Source organism: Ixodes scapularis, unplaced genomic scaffold (assembly GCF_016920785.2).
Source record: "Ixodes scapularis isolate PalLabHiFi unplaced genomic scaffold, ASM1692078v2 PGA_scaffold6__148_contigs__length_123643588, whole genome shotgun sequence".
Lineage (NCBI taxonomy): Eukaryota > Metazoa > Arthropoda > Arachnida > Ixodida > Ixodidae > Ixodes > Ixodes scapularis.
In genome coordinates, this window is record NW_024609881.1 from 108,281,490 (window position 1) to 108,301,487 (window position 19,998).

At 48.4% G+C, this 19,998-nt stretch overlaps 1 protein-coding gene across 1 annotated transcript in view; it reads left to right on the top strand.

Moving 5' to 3' along the window:
• The window catches only part of LOC8029590 (lysosomal alpha-mannosidase-like), a 33,240-nt gene extending 14,417 nt beyond the window's left edge, over nt 1-18,823 (top strand). Inside the window, exons 12-18 of the mRNA XM_040213798.2 lie at nt 542-661; nt 3,815-3,931; nt 6,922-7,048; nt 7,605-7,678; nt 11,134-11,322; nt 12,692-12,810; nt 18,703-18,823. Of these exons, the coding sequence (XP_040069732.2) occupies nt 542-661; nt 3,815-3,931; nt 6,922-7,048; nt 7,605-7,678; nt 11,134-11,322; nt 12,692-12,810; nt 18,703-18,823 (867 nt within the window). The remainder of the gene's footprint in view (nt 1-541; nt 662-3,814; nt 3,932-6,921; nt 7,049-7,604; nt 7,679-11,133; nt 11,323-12,691; nt 12,811-18,702) is intronic.
• The last annotated feature ends 1,175 nt before the right edge of the window (nt 18,824-19,998 follow it).

Genomic DNA, 19,998 nt, shown 5'->3' on the forward strand with positions numbered 1-19,998 from the left:
AGGGGAGGGTATTAGGGTGCCTTCATGTGCGCTTTGCTTAGGGTGGAGACATCTGGCCATTTTGTCCCACACTTTTATTCTTATTTTTTGTTCAGAAGCGCGTGAAAGAGCGTGTCCCTGCACGCGTTTTTGGCGCTGACTGTGCTATGGCGACATTTTGGTTTCGTCGATTTCTTTGTACTTTACCCGTGAGCGCGTGCTGTCGGCATCGGGTACTACAAAGGGTGGCATCACCATTCACAGAAGGACACTAAGGCACCCTAGAGGGTATACCCCTCCTCCCCTCGTACTTCCTCTTCCTCTCCTCCTCCTCCCTGTCCTTCATCTCCCTCCCTCCTCCTCCCCCTCCTTCTCCCTCCTCCTCCCCGCGCGGTGCATTATGGGACATTTCCCATAATGCACGCCGCGGTTACGCCGACGGCGACGGCGATACCGCTCAAGCCGGAAACGGGCGCCTAAGAGCTGCACTCTAAAAAATAGACTTGCCATGTTTGTTCTTCAGCTAGCGGCTAACGTTGTCTACTGACTATTCTATTTTCAGAAGGTTATGGCCCTGGGAGTGGAAGCCTTGATCACGGTGGGGACGAACCGAAATTTGTACCCGACCTTCTGCCACCTCCTGAACCAGAGCGAGTGCTTCGCCAGTGAAGGCTACGAAAAGGTGATCCTTCACGCTCCGTCGCTCGCACCTCTAGTAGCTACGTAAAACCAATCTGTTCAAAAAGATGTATTAATAGCCAAAAATAGCCACTTAAAGCCATTCCAGTATGTAAACACAGAAATAGCTTATAATTATCGCATAGGGGGATCTATAGTGCCACTAAATAAGCTACGCCTCAGAGTAAGAACACTCACTCATAATGTGGCCTAAAATCATGGTTTCCAGTAATCTAAAGCCTTATCTGAAATCACAGGAAGCGCTTTTTCATCCTCCACAAATGTTGAAACAGTTCGCAACAGAGCAAAGCAATATTACATTAGCTTTCTAACGCCGAATCTAAGGCTGAGGCAGTCGCACTTTTGTATCATGACGATCGGCAGTTGCGCCTGCTCTGAACAATCACCAAGATGGCGACGCCCAGAACAATATCGGGGAACAGACTGCCGGTACTCTAAGCGTAGCTAATTCAGTGGCTCTAGGGGGATCGCTGGCCGAGTGTGGTAACGCCAAGGAGGATAGAAGGGTAGGAGAGGGCATGACGCCAGCCGCGTAGCCTTCACAAGCCATGCTCCCTTGACGCCTCGCCTCTTTCTCATTTTCCTCCTTACTCTCCTCACTTACTTCGCCAACGTGACCACATCATGAGACCGCACCTAGTGCCACTAAATAAGCTACGCTTCAGAGTAACGACACTTGGCCATATTGTGTCTTAAAATCATGGTTGCCAGTTATCTGAAGCTTTATCTGAAATCTCAGGAAACGCTTTTTTGCCCTCCACAAATGTTTAAACAGTTCGTGACAGAGCAAAGCAATATTACATGAGCTTCCTAACACCGAATCTAATGCTGAGGAAGTCGCACTTTTGAATCATGACGATCGGCAGTTGCGTCTGCTCTGCATACGAGCCAAAATGGCGGCGCCCACAACAATGCCGGGGAACGGAGTGCCGATACTCTAAGCGCAGCTCATTTAGTGACTCTAACCGCACCTAGCCTTCGTCTGGCCATGGGGTACTAGAATACACCACAGAGTCTAGAATTCGATCTGATAAAACCTACCGGACGGAGCGCGCGCAAGCCTGCAAGGAGTCCTACAATCAACCATCCATCTCACACGTGACATGTCACGCGCACCAATCGCCAGACCAGAGAGATCTACGGTCACGTTGGCCACAGCATCGTTTAAACCTTTTATGAACAGGCTTCACCAATATTGCAACGTGCCCCCTCCTAGTACTTCTAACCTCCTTGGGTAACGCGCAGCAGTTCGAAACGCGTGGAGCGCAAGCCCGGGCTGCAGAACCATAGCGTCCTCTGTACAGCCATAGAGTGCCCGGTCGCAGATTTGGAGCGCGAGGATCTAGTTGCAGATATCACTTCTTAAGGAACCTGGTATTGGGTTGTGTGTGTGTTTATACAGCCTAGAACTTGGTCTGCCTCACAGGGGTGACGAGTCTCCCAGCTGTAGATGAGAAATTTAGCCAGTGCGGTACAGCCGCTAGCCTGGGGTCTTTAACGTGCATCACGCAGTAGTGATACACGACCGCACGCCGGTACGATGCTCATCCAGATCGAAACGGGCAGGGGTGGGGCTCGAACCCAGGATCCCTGGGTTCTGCAGCGCGAGCTTTCGCTCCACGTGCTCCGAGCTGGTGTGCGCTAGACCACTCGGCCACCGATCCCCCCGAACCTGGTATTCAGCGCACAGGTTTCGCTGCGGCGATACCCGACAGATGGTTTTCAAACCCGACGAAAAAAGAAGTGGTATAGCGCGAGGAACGCGAGGAGCACGAGCGGACATTCCATCGCTCGGGAGAAGTGCGTTTCGGCGTCTTGCCGCAGCGGGGCGCCCGTTATATGCCTCTTCTCTCATCTGTTGTCTGCCGCTCTACCTCTTCGCTTTCGGCCGCCGCGTCTCGTTTCGATCTGCCAGGCTTTGTCAGTATAGAGGAGGCTATGGCAGAACCCATGAATTATAATGGTTTAATCCCCACCTTAAGGTGCCTCAATGTCCTTCCGCTTAGGGTGATGCCATTTTTTGTAGTGCTCGATGCCGACAGCACGCGCTCTCGAGAAACAAAGAAATAGCCGGTAACGAACCACCGCAGCACTGTCAATGCCAAAAGCTCGTGCCGGGGAGACGCACTTTCATGCGCTCCGGGACAAAGAAGAAACAAAAGCGGGGAAATGAAATGGTCAGATGTTATCACCCTAAACGCACATGAAGGCGCCCTACCGCATCCTTGCCCGTTTTGATCTGGATGAGCATCGTACCGCCGCGAGGTCCTGTATCACTTCTGCGTGGTGCACCTTAAAAAACTCAGGCTAGTGGTTGTACTGCACTGCCAAAATTTCTCATCAACGGCTGAGAGGCAAGTCGCCGATTGATGTTGACTAACTTCCGGCTGTTTAAACATACGTAAAACACAATAATTACCTCCGTGTACAAAACAACGAATAAAAAAACTCAAAGATCCCAGAGAAAACACAACTTTACCAAACAGCCCATCTTACACATTAAACAAAGACAGCTCCACTACAGTGGGCAGGGCGCAGGCCAGAGCTCTCATGAGGGAACAACTGAAACATTACTTTAGCGGTGCAGAAGGCAGCACCCGCAGCTAGTATCCCAGTAATGCCCATCAACTTTGGGACTACCCGCAAGGTAGGAACCAGAACTGGAGCAATACTACAGGCATTTCCAGAGACAGTCAAGCGGGGACGTGGGAAGGGTGGGCCGGACCCCTGCCGGTTCCGAAGTAGCTCTCTGGTCGATCCTGGTTCAGCTTGTGAAAGACGTGCTGGGCGGGTAATGAATGACACAAAGACCCAGAACAAAGTTCTGGAGCCAAATAAAAAATGTATAGTGTCTTTCTTTCCTGCTACAGCGCGCTTCACTGACGTTTCTTTACTCGAATTATCTGTTATCTTACTAAAAAAAATAGGTTATAGGTGATTTTTTGAAACTTTCTATAGAAAAATGGGGCCGGTTCCCTGTAGCCTACGCTATTCATCTTCGTGTATTCGTGGGTTTCGTCCCCCACCCTATTCCCCCCAGTGCTCGGGACTTTCCACGCCCTGCTGGGTAACATGCACGGCGTCCGACGCGCACAAAAGTACGGAACAGAAAGACCTGATGTGTGGTCTCGCGCAGTTCTTCGTCTCGGTGTACAATCCCCGGAGCAGCGTCGTGAAGACCGTCGTCAGGTTTCCGGTGGCGAACAGTGGCTACAAGGTCACCGACGAGGCCAGGCACTTCGTTCCCTCGGAGGTATACTCGTCCCATTCTCTCTCGTTCTTCGTCGCCTTGCGATCGACTTTCCGTGACAATAGGGAGTTTTCGTAAATCGTTTTCACCGTTCCGCAACAGTCTCCGCAACTTGCTACGATACCCTGAGCTCTACAGTCAAGGGCATCGGCGCGCAGGCGCGGTAGCGGCTTCTTCGTTGCGGAAAGCTTAGCGGAGGAGGAAACGCGGTCTACGAAAACTCCCTAATAGGGAGTTGTAGTAGATCGTTTTTCTCCTCCAATACGGTATCCGTAAAAAAAAACAAAAAAAAAAACGCTGCATCTGCGCATGCACGCCGCCAGCCTCGTCTGCATAGTTCAAGGTCTTCTCGAGGAATACGGAGCGCTATGCGGGTGCTTAGCGGGCTGCGGAAAAGTTCTACTAAAACTCCTTAATCTCACATCGGATGATCAAAAGAAAAACGCAGAGATCCGACCTGTTCTATTAACCCGATGTCCAAACATGAGACGTTTCTCGCAGTTCACAGCATTTGATGCACCGAAAGTGGAGGCTTTCTCTCCACTTCCAGTTCGCCTTTGAGAAGTTTTCTTTCCCGTACGCAAAGTTATTTTCCGCTAGCGTGTCAGAGCCTTGGAGCGTGCTCATGACGTAGTGTAGAACGTGTTCCACTCACACGCTCTGCATGGTGATTGTCGTCAAGGCATCCACCGTTGTTCTATCGCCATAACCTCCCGAAAATGAGAAAAGGAAGGAGACGACAGCGACGAGACGAGAAACAAAACCGTCCTTTTTCTGTGGTTCGCTTTTTTTTTTTTTTTTTCATTGTGCCTCTTCTTTATTTTTTTATTTTTATTTTGCCCATTAAAAAAAATTGTGTCCTGTTTAGACAGGCCTTCGGAAGCGTACGTAGCCCCAAATTTCTGATTACTACCTACTATTGTTTCAAAGATTTTTTTTATGCTGTACTAAACCCCAATTAACCCACGCTCCCCTACAATAGACCCTTTTCCAAAAGTAGGCACCCTCTAGGAGCTGTCACTTATGCGAGTCGGCCATTGTTTGGGCACGTTCTGTGCGTATGTACTGGACACGAGTGTGACGTCGGCGTTCGGCCTGGACTCGGATCCAGTCACACGCTTCGTGCCCAAGCAATGGCGACCCCCAATGCTGCTTGGTGGGGTTATGAAAGAGGTCTATTTTTAACACGATAACGTTAAGCAGCTCGAGTCGCAGAAAATCCGGCGTCGGCGGGATGGGCAAATCCTGATTGGTCGATAAGGTCATGACGTCACAGTCACATGACCTCGCGAGGGAAATTCAAACAACCGATAACGCGCACGTGAAACGCGACGTCAGACGCGAAACGAAAGTGATTAAAACATGACTTATGATGCGTAGAAGCGCAGGCCTGCTGCCGTGGTGGTGCGGCCTTTCGTGGTGACCATCCAGGTTCGGAGGTACGGGTAGTCGAGGTGGTGGAGGGCACTTCGGTAGATGGGGTCTCAATTGCCTCGGAAGAGCAGGAAGCACTGCGCTTCACAACCACGTTCACTAGGCCCAGTTGTAGCCCAGTCCCCCGGCCGCAAGGCTCAAGAAGAGGTTGCTGAGCCGCGTCCTCTCCATCGACGATCTCCATATGAAGGTCTTCCAGCTCCGGTGAATTCGGTTGGCAACTGACTCAGCACAGCAAGTGGGCTGAGCCCACCAAAGAATCGCAGGGTCGGACGTAGCGTTGCAAACGTACACTCTATTGAAGAGCGACAAGCGCCTGCCGAGTCATGGAGATAGCTTGCCCAGGATGGCACTAGTCTTGCGACGCCATTTTTTCACTGGGGGCCCACGCTCGCCGGTCGGAGCTCTCATAGTCCGTTACAACTCAAGAAGGTAGGTCGAGGGAAAGGAAGGCCGGGGACGAGAAAGCAGGCGGAACGCCGTAGAGAGGAGGAGGTTTCTTCCTCTCCTCTCCAGCGTTCCGTCAGCTTCTTTCTCCCCAACCTTCTTTTCCCTCGCCCTACCTTCTTGAGTTGCAACGGACTACAGATAACTGTCCATTGTGGTTGTCCATGCAATTCCTGCCAAAGTTTCTGGCTTCGTGGCCCATTCGCCCATTCAGGTTCCGATGGACTTGCGATGGTTGATTTCTGCTCGGTACGCTTGAAAGAAAAGCGCGACATGCCTGAGAGCGGACTCCACCTGCGTCTTGGAGGCACATATCAAGGCCAGATAATCGGCGTAGCCAAGCAGTTTCACGTGCTGGTCGCCCAGCCGGAGTCCCCATACGGACGTATCCTGGATGACGGCCTGGCAGAGGGGCTCCAGCGGAAGTGCGAAGAGCACAGACGAGAGCGGGCAGCCCTTTCCCACCGAGCGGCCTATCTGTATCGAGTGTCCGTTCTCACCGTCGTCGAGGAGTCTCGCCGATATATCCCGGTAGCATAGAACCACCTAGTTCAGCCTCACCTCCCCAACGCCACACCTCCTTAGCGTGGCTTGAAGGAAGTCATGGGCCACCCGGTCGAAGGTTTGTCTCCTGTCGAGCTGAAGGACAGCAAGAGTCTGGTGTCCTTGCCCCGTTGCCTCTCTGACGATGCGCGTTCCCGTGAAGGTTGCGTACAATGGAGCGCCCTCGGAGACCGTATGTTTGATGGTCACCCACTAAGTACCCAAGTCGGAGGCCCAGCCTCCTTTTTTGCCAGAATTTAGGCTGGCACGACTGCGGAACGAGTGGTGGTTTATATGTTTAGCTATCACGTTCCACTCGTAAAGGCGAATCTTAAGCGTACCCAAGTAATTTTTTTAGTTTAAACATGGACTAACCGTAAAAGGTATACAATCGCGAGCCGGTAGCTTTCACTGGTGCTCAGGGTGCACGAGCGATCGTGCAGCCGAGGCGCGGCCTCAATGCAAGGAGTTTGCGCTTGTGGCCTTTACGGCTAGTCCTTCCGAGTCTTTCTTCGAGCAAACTGTGTCGCGCTCCGTACTCTAGGGACTGACCCTTTCCTTCGTCGCAGATCGTCCCTATTCAGCATGCCGTGCTCCACCTGCCGGGGCGACAGAGCGACGCCGTGCACGAACTCATCTTTCTGACCGCCGTCCCTCCGCTCGGAATATCCACCTTCCTGGTGGAGCGCTTCCGCGGTGAGCCAGCTCAATCATTCGCTATCCCGCAGCGACCGATAGAGGTCACTACTTCCCACAAATATGGCGGTCGAAAACAAGGTCGTGCCATGCCATATGTGCCACCTCAACGCGCAACGCGTGCGCTTCAGCAGGCACTCATTGACTTCAAAATCATTCGCCCCGATTTTCATTTCCACCTCGAAAACGTACAAAAATAAAAATAAAAACCGTGATGTCATCATGACGTCAAGATAACATTCAATGACGGCGTTATGACGATGTCGTGACATCGTTATGAAACGTAATGACAATGTCAGCGTGACGTCATATGAGTCAATCGTGTTACGATGATGTCGCGTGACTTCACGGTGTCACAAGAGTGTGACGTCATGTGGGGACATGACGTCCTGTCACACGTTTACGTCACGAGACAGGAAGAAGGTGTGTGCCGTAAAACAGCCACGTGGCCTCATCGCACCACACAAACATTCGTCTGCTCAGCTCGTTCACGACGCGTTCTGCGCTCCCCGGACTTTGTCAGCATGATCGAGCTAAGAGTAATTTTCTGTCACAGGGGCGACGATTCAGAGGCAGGGCTCCCAGCCGATCGGACAAGTGAGGAATAAGGACTACGTTCTCAAGAACCGTGTAAGTTGCGGGTTTGTCGCGTGTCGGGACGAGGTTGTTTCTGCAGTCACTCACAGAATGAGAACGTCAGAGCGTGCCCTTCAGATGTCCAACTTTCAGAACGCGCTCGGTGCCTTCCGTAGTGCTTTGGCTATGTGAGCACGCTCGAAGCTCACAAGGTGCCAAGGTATTAGTAAAGACAAAAAGCGCGTGCTGGAGGGGCGGGACAACTAAAAAACCTCCCTTCTTTTCTCATCCTGGAAGTTAAAGTAAGGGCGTACAGCTCACTAGTCACTGATCGGACAAAGCGTGCAAAGCAGATCTAGTAAAGTATTTGGCAGTAGGCTGGATCTGGGATCGGAAGCCCGTCGGTGCGGCCACCAACGGCCATTGCTAGACGCAAGTCTATGGGAGAAACACACAAAAGTAGAAATATTGATCTTGAATGCTGTGATCAACGGCAAGTATTTTATGATGTGCTGCAATCAATATACCGGGTGTTGGGAGATCGAATCGGTATCTAATAATCGTTAGAACACCGACTAAAAAACATCAAATGTACTGGAGCACTATTGACAGTGCCGGCGTCGCTTGCTTCAATCGCTAAATGGATGACAAGTTCAACAAATGAACGGCACGCTCCGAGTTTTAGTTTTCCACAGAGTCCCTCACTGCAGTTCAAAGCAAATGCTTGCACAAGAAGTATCTTGTACAAACGCTCGGAACAGTGCGAATGCCCCCAGTAAATGCGTTCTAACTTATTGTTTGCTAAGTTCTGATAACTTCGAGACCTCGAACGACTCCACATGACTTTCGGCAACCCTTGTCTTATTGAATCGCATCACAGTTTGCGCCCGAAAAAGTCGCAATCGTCGACCCTCAGCTACAAAACAATTATCAGGCGAAAGCCTTATATGTCTTATCGTTCAGTCCTTGAGCAAAAACACGTCGGCGAGACGAAAGGTACCAAAATGTTTACGTGACATCTGCGAATTTGAATATTCCTCCGAAAAGACTTTCGCTCTTGTCCCTCGTGGAGGGGGTCAAACCAGCGACATTTCGTTCACTAGTCCGACGTGGTACCCCTCCGCCCGCCCTATCATAACGTATTTCTGTATTTGTATTTCCAAATACTTTTCCATTTTTCAAATGTATTTCTGATGCACATCGCTTACATTTTTATAGATGTATTGCAGTATCAGTATCTTAGCTGTTTTTGCCATATTTTACAGCATTTGTATTTCCAAATACTTTTGCGAGTGTTTCTGCACAACCCTGCTAACAGGTGAAAAGTATATATATATATTTTTATTACTATTATCCTATACGATTAAAAACGATGCCTGGACATTGCCCTTCAAAATTCTAAACTTGGGAAGTCAGTATGTGTGAAGTAAAAAAAAAAAAAACTATTTCCCAAAGCCGAATTTTAAGTTTTCGCGCGATCAGCGTCAGTGAAGTGACGTCAAAGATTGAGTCGTCCTGCAACTCGAGTTTTTCTCACGCCTCCAAACCGTCACGACCCAAAGTGTCGCGTTCGCCCGTGTCAAGAAAATCAACCGCTCTTCTCCGTGCCTGCCGCTTATCGCTATGAGAAGACGACGGTTCACCTTTGAATTTGAAGTTCTCTTAGGGCCCTTTCAGTGATGTCAATATCTTTAAAACGGTGTGAGGTCGAAGAGAACGCGCAGTGCACTTTTGTGAGCGACGTGAGTGGCCACGTCGCACCAATTCTGCGTAAAAGGCCGCAACCGGCGGAATCACAGCCGAAACTACGGTACACAGATACCAAACACAGTTGTTTTTACCGTTTGACGGTTGCCTTCTCGGAGTCTGAGAGGTCATCGGGCACCTAAAGAAGAGAACTTCGTCCGATTTCCCGATTCACCGATCATCCTCAGTGTTACATGTGTCAAGCGCCGCCATGTTTTCCCGGGAAGGATAAAAAGCCAGGCGAGGCGACATCACTCTGGACTCTGATATCCGGTATTTCATAAAGAAATTCCGTAGTGCGTCCGTAATTTCTTATAAAAATGCTTTACGAATGCCGTTATTAAATTTTATAAAAATGTCCCTTATAAAGCTTCTAAATTTCATAACAATTACGTCACAAATAAAAAAATTTGAGGCTTTCAATTCTGGTGAAGAAGGAAGACCAGCGAAGCTGTACTATGGTGGGAATGAAGTAATGGCCGGCCGCAAGTCGGCAAGCCAGAATGGAAAGGCTCGAGAGGCTGCCGCCATCTATGAGCGACGGCGGCAACCCGACAACCGGCAAGCCGGTTGTCTGGTTTCCGCCGTTGCTCATAGATGGTGGTAGCTGTCTAGAATTTAGTGTCATCATTTTTTTGCTGACGGACAGAATATTGGAGAAACTAGCCCTTAACAGCTCCGCTGTGAAAGAAGCGAGGAGATGAGAAGAGAGTGTTAGCTATAGCCCAGCTTGTCTGTCTAGCCTCAGGCGAAGCGGTGATTTCAGACAGGATGTGTAATGTCATAGCCTCCTGTATGCACACAAAGCCTGGCAGTTCGATGACGGAGCCATAGAGTGCCCAATCGCAGATTTGGAGCGCGAGGATCTGGTATACACAGAGCATTTCTCGGGGAGTCTGTTATTCAGCGCGCAGCTTTTGCAGCGGCAAAAACCCGAAACATGGTTTTCAAATCCCGACGAGAAAAGAAGCGAAAGCCCGAGGAACGCGAGAAGCACGAGCGGACATTCTATCGCTCGGGACAAGTGTGGTTCGGCGTCTCGCCGCAGCGGGGCGCCCGTTACATGACTCTTGTCTGCCGCTGTACCTTTTCACTTTCGGCGGCCGCGTCTCGCGGCCATCTGCCAGGCTTTGTCAGTATAAAGGAGGCTATGGTAATGTATATCCACAACGCGTGACGCTTCGCAAGTTCGCGAAGATCACGATCGAATTCAGCAAACCAACATCGTATATTATTAATTAGCGAAACGTCAGCACCCGGCTACCGCTGACAAGGGAGAGAACAACGCCAAAAATAAAAAGGCACAAGCGCGCGTAAAAAATGTTTCTTTTTTTTTTTTTTTTCGGCTGCGGTATTTTTTCGGCGTGTCTATGACTACGACTTGCATCGTTTCAGACAACAACAAAAATACAACCTTTGGGGTGTTAGTGCCTCTTAAAAGGTGTCTTTTGGTGGCCCCGAGCAACTCCAGTTACTTTATGGTAGTATTTTAGCTTGTTTAAACTGTCAAATAAATTTATTTTGTATACACCTTTCCGGCGTTTATCACCCAGTCGAAAACTGCTGAGTCACTGGGCCGCGTACGCGTGCGCGGCGTCTGCTATTCCGTAAAAGAGCGTACCTGCGAATGTTACGAACGCGTTTTACGGCCCGATAGACAGAGGAGCGAAGAAGGTGATTATTGGAACCGTCTAGTAGGGAGTGTTGATCCTTGCTGTGAGCGCATTCGACCGTAATTTCTGCTCGTGTAACCGTGGTCACAGTGGTACCAGGTGACTGTGGACTCGATGACGTGCCTGTTGAAGAGCGTCGTTCGGAGGGAAAACGGCAAGGGAATCGAGGTGCAGCAAAACTTCGCCGCCTACACGAGTTCTCACGGCCACTACCTCTTCAGCCCGGAGAGTCCTGTCGCGGTAGAGTTCAAGAACAACATCTCCTGCCGCGTCGTCACAGTAAGTCCATTACCAGTGCTCGCGTTGGACATAGACGACGCCTCGAAACAACTGCTTTTATGGGGTTTCCTAAGCCATTAAGTCAAGTTACTTTGCGTTTGCGAATGCATTTCAGTGAAAGACATTGTGGTTGTGCGCGTTTTCCCGCCTGAAAAGTCCCTTCAGAAGGCCGCTGGAGATCATGGCACGGTAGACAACACGAAATGCCTTGATAGGCTGAGCCAACACCACGCCTGACAGTTTGCGAAACACGTGGCGTGAAACTCGCGAGTAGCTGATTATTGTTGTGCAACCACTAAAATTGCGGCAGGAACTAATAAACACAATGTAGGCAAAACAGAAACTGCTGTTTTATCCACATTCTACAACTAATGGCCACATCAACTGATAAGAACACCGAAGAACGAGTCATGACGAAAGGAGCGTGTAGGTATAATGTTAAGCTTTGACCTTTCAGTGGGAACATATACAGTGCCTTTGCACTGTTCGCTCGCCACAGCACCAAACATCTCAATAGTTGTCACGGCATAGCTGGCTATGGCTCATTGCCAACAAGATCACGCGAAGATTATAGCAAGTGGAAGATAGGGAGAGAAACAGCCGTGCCGCCCGTCATTTGCACAACTATAGTACGGCATCATTGGAAAGAGTAAGCAGGACTTGACAGTGCTTAGATGTTGTTCGCTGGGCGCAATCAAAGGAATTCACAACAATCGCAGTAGGGACTGTAGCCGACCCTGGGTTTTATACGTCATGACGTCAGTTAGTACTAAGCCCTATGTACCAGGACACTGAAAGTCTGACCACATTCTCGAAAACTTTGGACCAACGAATAAGGACCAAAACACGCGTTCAAGAAATGATCGAATACCGTGCGTCAATCCGCAAAGTGGTCGCAGCACGACTCTTACCATTAAAATGAACTCAAAAAAACAATATTGTACAGCTTTGTTCATATTTATATTGATGTTTTCTAGCAGTACCCGCATATTTACGGCGGTTTAAATATTTGGAGAAGACGGAAAAGCATTATGCATTCATTGAGCCTTTTTTTTTTTCTTGATGATGAAAGAGGAGGAGCTATTGAACCGCTCGCCAAACACAATTGATGGCGAAACAACTGTGCATCCAAATTGTGTTTTCCTTTTTCTAATTGTTAATCATGAACTGTAGATCACCTTGCAGTCCTTGAAGGATTGCCAGTCCTTCAATGACGTTGTTTGAGCTCTTATTCAGGTTTGACGTCTTCAGGCTCGGCTAGTTGAGGTTCAACTTGTTGAGGCACATTTTCCTTGAGGGCAAACATGCCATAACAAGTCGAAAGCATGATTCGGAGCTTGAAATTCACGAATCATGATCGGTCCCGCAGACGACGCTTGTCCACGAGGTGCACCAGTGGATCAACCCCTGGATCAGTCAGGTGATCCGACTCTACGTCAGCGAGGACTACGTGGAGTTCGACTGGACACTGGGTCCCGTGCCCCTGGAGTGAGTGCAGCACACGTCTTTGCTTGTGTAACTTGCAAGATAAATGTTTCACGTCCTTAAAGCGGTGATGCCACAATTTTTGTACTTTCAGTAAATACCGCTTATAATTATTCCTTGACATTACCATATGAACTGCACGTTTCTTTTTTTTTTTCTCTCTTCACGAAGTGACAGTCGCAGAAAAAATTAAATAAAAACTAGAACCGTTCACCCACTCAAGTCGCAGCCAGAATGAGCGGCCACGTGATCAGGAGCCTATTATAGGCCGCTAATGTTTATCGTAGCCACACGCTGGGGACGGTAAAACACCGCTCATGCGCTGAGTCCCAGACATTAAAGGATGACTCCTGTCAAAAGTCGAACCAAAGAAAATAACTGATATCGATTTACGGATACTAAATACGATCACTGCCAAAATACTACACTAACTGGAAACCAATGCTAATCCTCCCTCCGTGGGTTCCACAACGCTGCTCCGAACTTCTGAGATAAGGTGCTTGTTTCCGGGAGGGTTATAAGCTCCACGGATTATCGCCGAGGAACAAAATGGCTGCTGGTTTGTCGGCGAGTGGTATTACAAAGGGTGGCATCACCCTAGCAAAGCGCACATGAAGGCTCCCTTGAAACCACGATCCACTCTGAAACCTAAGACCAGCTAGCGTCTCAGCGGGCGTTCAGCGGGTTGGATGATTGTCAAGCAACCTTGTGCTTTGATGCTATCCTCGCTTTCAAGGAGGTTTCGCGTTCGTACTGCCACATTCGGCGTGTTTGTTTTTTCTTTTTTTGCTTGTTTTTAGCCGTTTTGGCGGACGATTTCTGCTTGTTATATTATATATTAGAGGCCATAGTTTGTAAGTGCTCTTCGGCCTTCGCACACGAAGATTATTGAGTTTCTGCTCGCTCAAGCGGGTCGTGGTGCCGAAGGTGGCATTCACTGGCAGCCATGTTTAGTTCGTTCCTGGGGCCCTATGTTGCGTCTTTCGGACTCCCACGGCGACTAGGGAGAAGGAAGGGACGTCAACAACGCGGCAAACGTAGATTGGATGTTGACTGGTTAGAGTCGCGGATGACGAATTTCCGCAGAAGAAACCAAAGCTCACTTTTTCTTTGTTTTCTTCTGCGGATATTCGTCATCAGCGACTTTCACCAATCAATATCCAAACTGCGTTAGCTGCGTTGTTGACGGCACTGCCTTCTCGCTAGTCGCCGCGGGAGTCCAAAAAGCGCAACATAGTGCCCCTGCTTAGCGTGAGAGCTTCCACGAGGCTTCTGTGCACACCATCAAGATTGTAGTTCTACTCAGAAGATAAGTAAAGGCTCGTTCTGAGCTAGCGCTCATCGTGGCAAGCTCGCTTTTCGGCGGGCAAGTGTTTTTGTACAGATCGTTCATATCTGCAAAGCAGTAAAACAGCCGTAGCATCTTGCCTCACTGATTGGAACTGCTCTTAATTGCTACTGGACCAGTCGTACATTTTGCTCTACCCCAATACAAATTCGTACCATGTGATGGCCATGCAGCTGATCACAAGGTTAGACATCATGCCCGAGCTGTTAGTGTTGGCTTCACCGTAAATCCCAGAAACAAAAAAAAAAAAAAAAAAAAAAAAAAACGTCAAAATCCTAAAATCTATCAAATGTCCTGGAGGATTGTTCACACAGCACCGCGTTCTTATGTTTCCTTACATTACGCATAAAGCCTGGTTCACACATCTGCAACGGTTGCGTTCACATGCAACCGAAACGACCGTAACGGCAAAAACACCGCAACAACCGTGACTCGTGGACTGCTTTGCGAAGCTACCCCTTGCATCGCTTGCCATGCTGTGCATGGCGAAGACTTGTCCCGGTGACTTCGTCGTTATGGTCGTTTCGGTTTCATGCGAACGCAACCAACGCAGATGTGTGAACCAGCCTTTAGTCGTCGAAACATTCGTGTCTCAAATGTCGCACTCCAGGATATATCTCCTTGAACTGGTAGCCACGCTTAATACGAAGCACAGAACTCCCGGTGACTGTGTTGTAAATAGACGTAAGCTTTCGCAATGTAACGTAACGTACGAAAATGGGCCCTGTGAACCAGCCTTAAGGTTCGGCTGTTCCCGTCCTCGCAGCAATGGGCACGGATCACTATACCCGCATGTCAAGGCATTGATTCCCACGATCCCAAATCGAATGTTCACGCGGTGCTCGCGTTTCCACTGTATTAACTTAACTGAACACTGTATGAGCCCCATTCAATTATTTTCACCACGTAAATCGCAAAGCTTGATGACGAAATCCTGGGGATCGCATTGTTGACAACGCCAGCAACGCCATCGCCACAACTTCTTCATCAACTTTTGCGAAGGAGAGATGAAAGGAAGCGTCCGCTTTTATCTACGAAATTACACGGCGACAGAGGATCCCTCAATCAGTGGCGTTGTGTGCGATCGCACCCTTGGGTCCCACCATATGGTGCCAGTAAGCCCGTGTAATCCCCTATAGTTACACTAGCGCGCTTAACTGTCATTGAGCCAACGACAGTTTACTCACATCCCCAACGTTCTTGGACATCAACGACTTCCGGATGTTTGAAAACAACTGAACAAGAAACATCGTAATGCTGCCCGGGAATATTTTATACGACAGTCATAAAATATCGATAAGCAATAATTAATCTTTCCGACGCCTTTAGTTTTTATTTCACGGCTCTACAGTGGATACAGTGGATTTGCATTAAGCCTATAGGACACATTCTCAAACTTATAAATTTTTGCTTTTCTTGACAAAAGATCGTAATGCTCCCGAGTTCTGTAATTGTCCGGGTGTCATAGAACGCAAGTCGATTATAATTTTGATGTCCCCTTGAAAACTTTTTTTATTTGATTTTACGGAATGACCCAGAAAGTTGGCCATGATCGCGATCGGCCAGAGTTACACGGCGGCACCAACTGTCATTGAGCCACTAACGATCATTGAGGTCAACTGACCTGACCTATACCTTAGTTACTTGATGGGGATTCGCTCCAATAGGTGACCGGCGTTTGGCAGCAGCTGCAAAACACTCTGGGTGAACAAAAGGTAAGGGCGCAAACGAGCTGGTGGTGGTTAAACATTTCGACAAAAACCCCGAGACTGGGACAAAAAGGGACGGACAAACACAAAGTCTCAAACACAGCTGAATTTTATTTGACAAGGAAGGGTGCTTATATAGGCGTCAAATCCTACACAAATCAAAAGAGACGAAGGAAAGAGAGGGAGAAACCTTCACAAAACAAAAGAGACGAAAGAAAAAAGGGAGAATTGGGAAAACCCGTGCCACAAGCAGTACAACGAATGCTTGTAATGCTTGTTTTTTGTTGTACTGCTTGTGGCACGGGTTTTCCCAATTCTCCCTCTTTTTTCTTTCGTCTCTTTTGTTTTGTGAAGGTTTCTCCCTCTCTTTCCTTCGTCTCTTTTGATTTGTGTAGGATTTGACGCCTATATAAGCACCCTTCGTTGTCAAATAAAATTCAGCTGTGTTTGAGACTTTGTGTTTGTCCGTCCCTTTTTGTCCCAGTCTCGGGGTTTTTGTCGAAATGTTACACTCTGGGTATTGTTTCCTTCCGGTTCGTAGCTAGCGGCTGACACAGCAGCATCATGGCTGGCGGCTATGGAAGTGCATGCGGGTGTTGAAACCCGATCAATTCGAGCCACCTCCCTCTGCTGCTGGGGGACTTGCAAATTTCTGAGCGACTGAAGTTACTTGTACGGATATGTTAAGTGGGAATCGGTACGCAGAAGCATAGAGAACAGCCACGAAAAACCTCTCCTCGCGCGCGGTTTCCGGATCTTAGCATGAAAACTCAAGCTAGGTTAGCTATTTTGTTTTCCTTTTAAGCCAGCATTCTTTATTGGGTTTTGTTTATTTCTTCATATTTAGGTTACATCACATCACCGACTGAAATAGGTGAGAATGTACGCCGTGGCACGCGGTAGCTGAAATGCCCGATCGAAGCTTTGGCTGTATTGAACCATGGTCTTCTTGTGTGCGTTTTTAGAGCTTTTAACCATGGTTCAATACAGTCAACGCCAACTAGCCCAACAACAAGCTCTTTTACGAAGCTTTGGCTTATTTTTCTTGCGCGATCGAAACGTCACTTCCGTACGAAAGTTTCTTTCGACGACATCGGATAACGTGAGAACTCACGTGTTTTTTTTTTTTTTTTTTGTACTTCAACTAAGTTGTCCTCTGTGTACCACACCACGTACCTACCCGCGAATGTCTTTTTTTTTTTCTTCTGTTTTCTATTTCTTTTTTTTTAATTATTTCGAGTAAGAAAGCATGCATAAATGTGCACTGATTCTGATATAGACTACACAGGGTCGTACGACCGCTTTATTATCCGTCAAGATGTAGGCCCTTCCTGCTTGCTTTTGTTTGTTTATAGTATAACGAGCTGAGGACCAGATTTCTGTGGTTGATATCTGTGGGCCGAGTTTCAATGAGTGCTCTTAAATTATTCTGCATCGTGAAAACCGACCAAGCTATAACTCGTGGAGCCCACACACAGGAATACATCCCAGAGCCACTGCTGTCGCTAAAGCAAAACGTTGTCCGATGAACTGACTGCCTGTGATCTCACGGGCAATCTGATATTTGCGAGATCGTATCCCGCGTTCTCGTGGACGCCTTATGCGACAAGCCGTGTTCACCCCTTCGCGGATTAATCGAGGCCTTTTAGTGGGTGTCCAGAGTCTCTGGTAGAAATCGTTATTTCGCGCGGCCCCGAACCCGAAGAAAGAGAAAACACGTTGCGCTGACGTAGAACAAAATGGGCCGCGTATAAACAGGCACCGACGCTTGGCTGCCACAGGTTACTGTGCTCCGTCACTCACTTAACGACGATGACCCGTCACTGCTTCCATTCTTCGTTCCACGGGAACCGGAACATATCTTATGCCCTTCATGGCTCGCGTTAGAACAACGTGAAAATGCAATCATAAAGAAGGTTACAACTTGCCCAAGTGCTTTGTAGATCTCGGCAATATCTTTTCATGAAAGATAATTTTTCGAGGTACATGACCTTTATTTATTTATTTATTTATTGTAAAAAGCATCGGCACAGGTAAAATCAGTGAACGCAATGACTAAAACACCAAGCGATTCAAAATGGATCTGTTTTCAGTTTTGCACACTGCTTGCAACCGAAGCTCAGTAGAAGAGCATAGAACGTCCATATTGAAAGCGGTATGTGTTGGCGGCAACGCATTACCAAGAACGGCGTTACCTTTTTTCGGTAACATACTAACATACTCGTTATATTTCAAAACAGTGATTCCGGTAAAGCACTTACGTTACCTATTTCGAGTAACGGGTAACATAGTTACGTTACTCGTTACACATTCTTTCCAGGACATGCAAAAATTACACTTCAATTTGTTTTCGTGTTTGGGGGGGCTAATAAGTCGTGAATGCTCGCGTTTTTTCGCGTTTTTCATTGGGAGGATTCAGGGGCAACCGTAACAAAGATACGGTATATATGTGAGGATTCTGCATGGACATAACGTTTCTTGAATCGTGGCCCTTATGCCTAGCTGTGACGTCAAAATAGTAAAATGATTCCATTATTAAATGAAAAACGAATGCAAGAATAACGCGCGTTGGCTTTTTATCGGTAACAGTAACGCGTTCTGTTCATTTTGAGGTAACGTGGGTCTGTAACGCGTTAATTTGATTTGAAAAAAAAACAACAAGTAACGTATTTCGTTCCTTTTTCTTCTTTTTTTTTCCGATACCGTTTACTGTTGAAAAGCACTGCTGCCGTTTTGAAGTCTAGTTCACACGTTCATGCGAGTTCCGACAGAGGACGCAAGTAAACGCCCTTTCCTTGCCTTTTGTTTTTTTCGTGGCGGCTTCTCCGCCCCGCAAAGGTCTTCCCATGGTACCCTGTCTGGCGGCCACGATGTGGTGACCAGGTTTCAGTCCAACCTGGACAACGAGGGGGTGTTCTTCACCGACTCCAACGGAAAGCTGACCGTCCGCCGTGTGTGAGTCCATCCGATGTTTTTTTACGGGGATAGACGTTATTAGAGAGTTTTCGTAGACCGCGTTTCCCCTTCCGCTAAGCCCCCCCCCCCCCCCCCCCCCCCGCATCGAAGAGTCACTACTGCGCCTGCGCGCCGACGGCTTTGACAGCAGATTTTCGAGTATCGTAGCGGGTTGCCGAGTGCGTTGCGTGACAGCGGACGCGATTTGCGAAATTGCCTATTAGGGAGCTTTAGTAGATCGTTTCGATGATTCAGATGACAATACCCGATACTCCACCAACGCCTTTGCGCATGCGTTACATGGTATGGGATATCGTTAACCGTGTGTGCACGTACGTCGTCGCCTGTTAAATCTAGTGGAAAAAAAAATCGGCTAAATCTGGCTGGAAAAAAAGTTTTTCGATTAACTTAGCGGAAAACCACAGCATCGTTATGTCGTGACGTTACGGTTTTTTTCTCTAATGTGTCAAGTGACGCCGTAGAATAACGTAAACAATTTTTCACGCTAAATTTAGCCGAAAAAATTTCCCGCTAGTTACGGGAGTTTACGCTCACGTGACGTCATGGTGCCATGTGAGGCCACAGTGTCACTTCATGTCACAGCGTCACGTGATGTCGAAATGTCACGTGACAGTTTACAAACGAACCCGTATTCAGAGGTGCGGCGCGTGCGCAGAAACCAAATTCGAAAGAAAGTAAGCGTCGGCGCATGCGCAGTACCGACGGCAGCGCCGCCGCAGTGGACACCGGAGCGCTACCTAAGCGCTGAAAATGGCGGTGACCATGTTGGTGAAGCCCTGACTTTGCACCAGGTCCGTGGCCAGGATTTCTTGTCATGGAGGGGGAGAGACACTAGCTGAAGGACTCCCCCCGGTCAAAAGCAAATAAATACTAAGGAGATAGCGCCGCGGAGAGTGAAAAAGAAAAGAGAGCCTGCTTCGCTTGACATCCGCCACACCACGTAATGTAGAACGCGCAATGCAAACGCGCAGTGCTTGTGTTCGCTTGTATGCGCAACCAGTATAACTCACTATCAAGATACTCAGGAACCCGCCGCGCCTTATGTTTTTCAAGATCTTAGAGTCACAGACATCGTAAGAAACGCAGAGCGTGGTGAGTACTGAGCACCTCGTTATTACTCCGCAATCTCCGCAGAGATCGCGAAATCTCCGCGGAGAT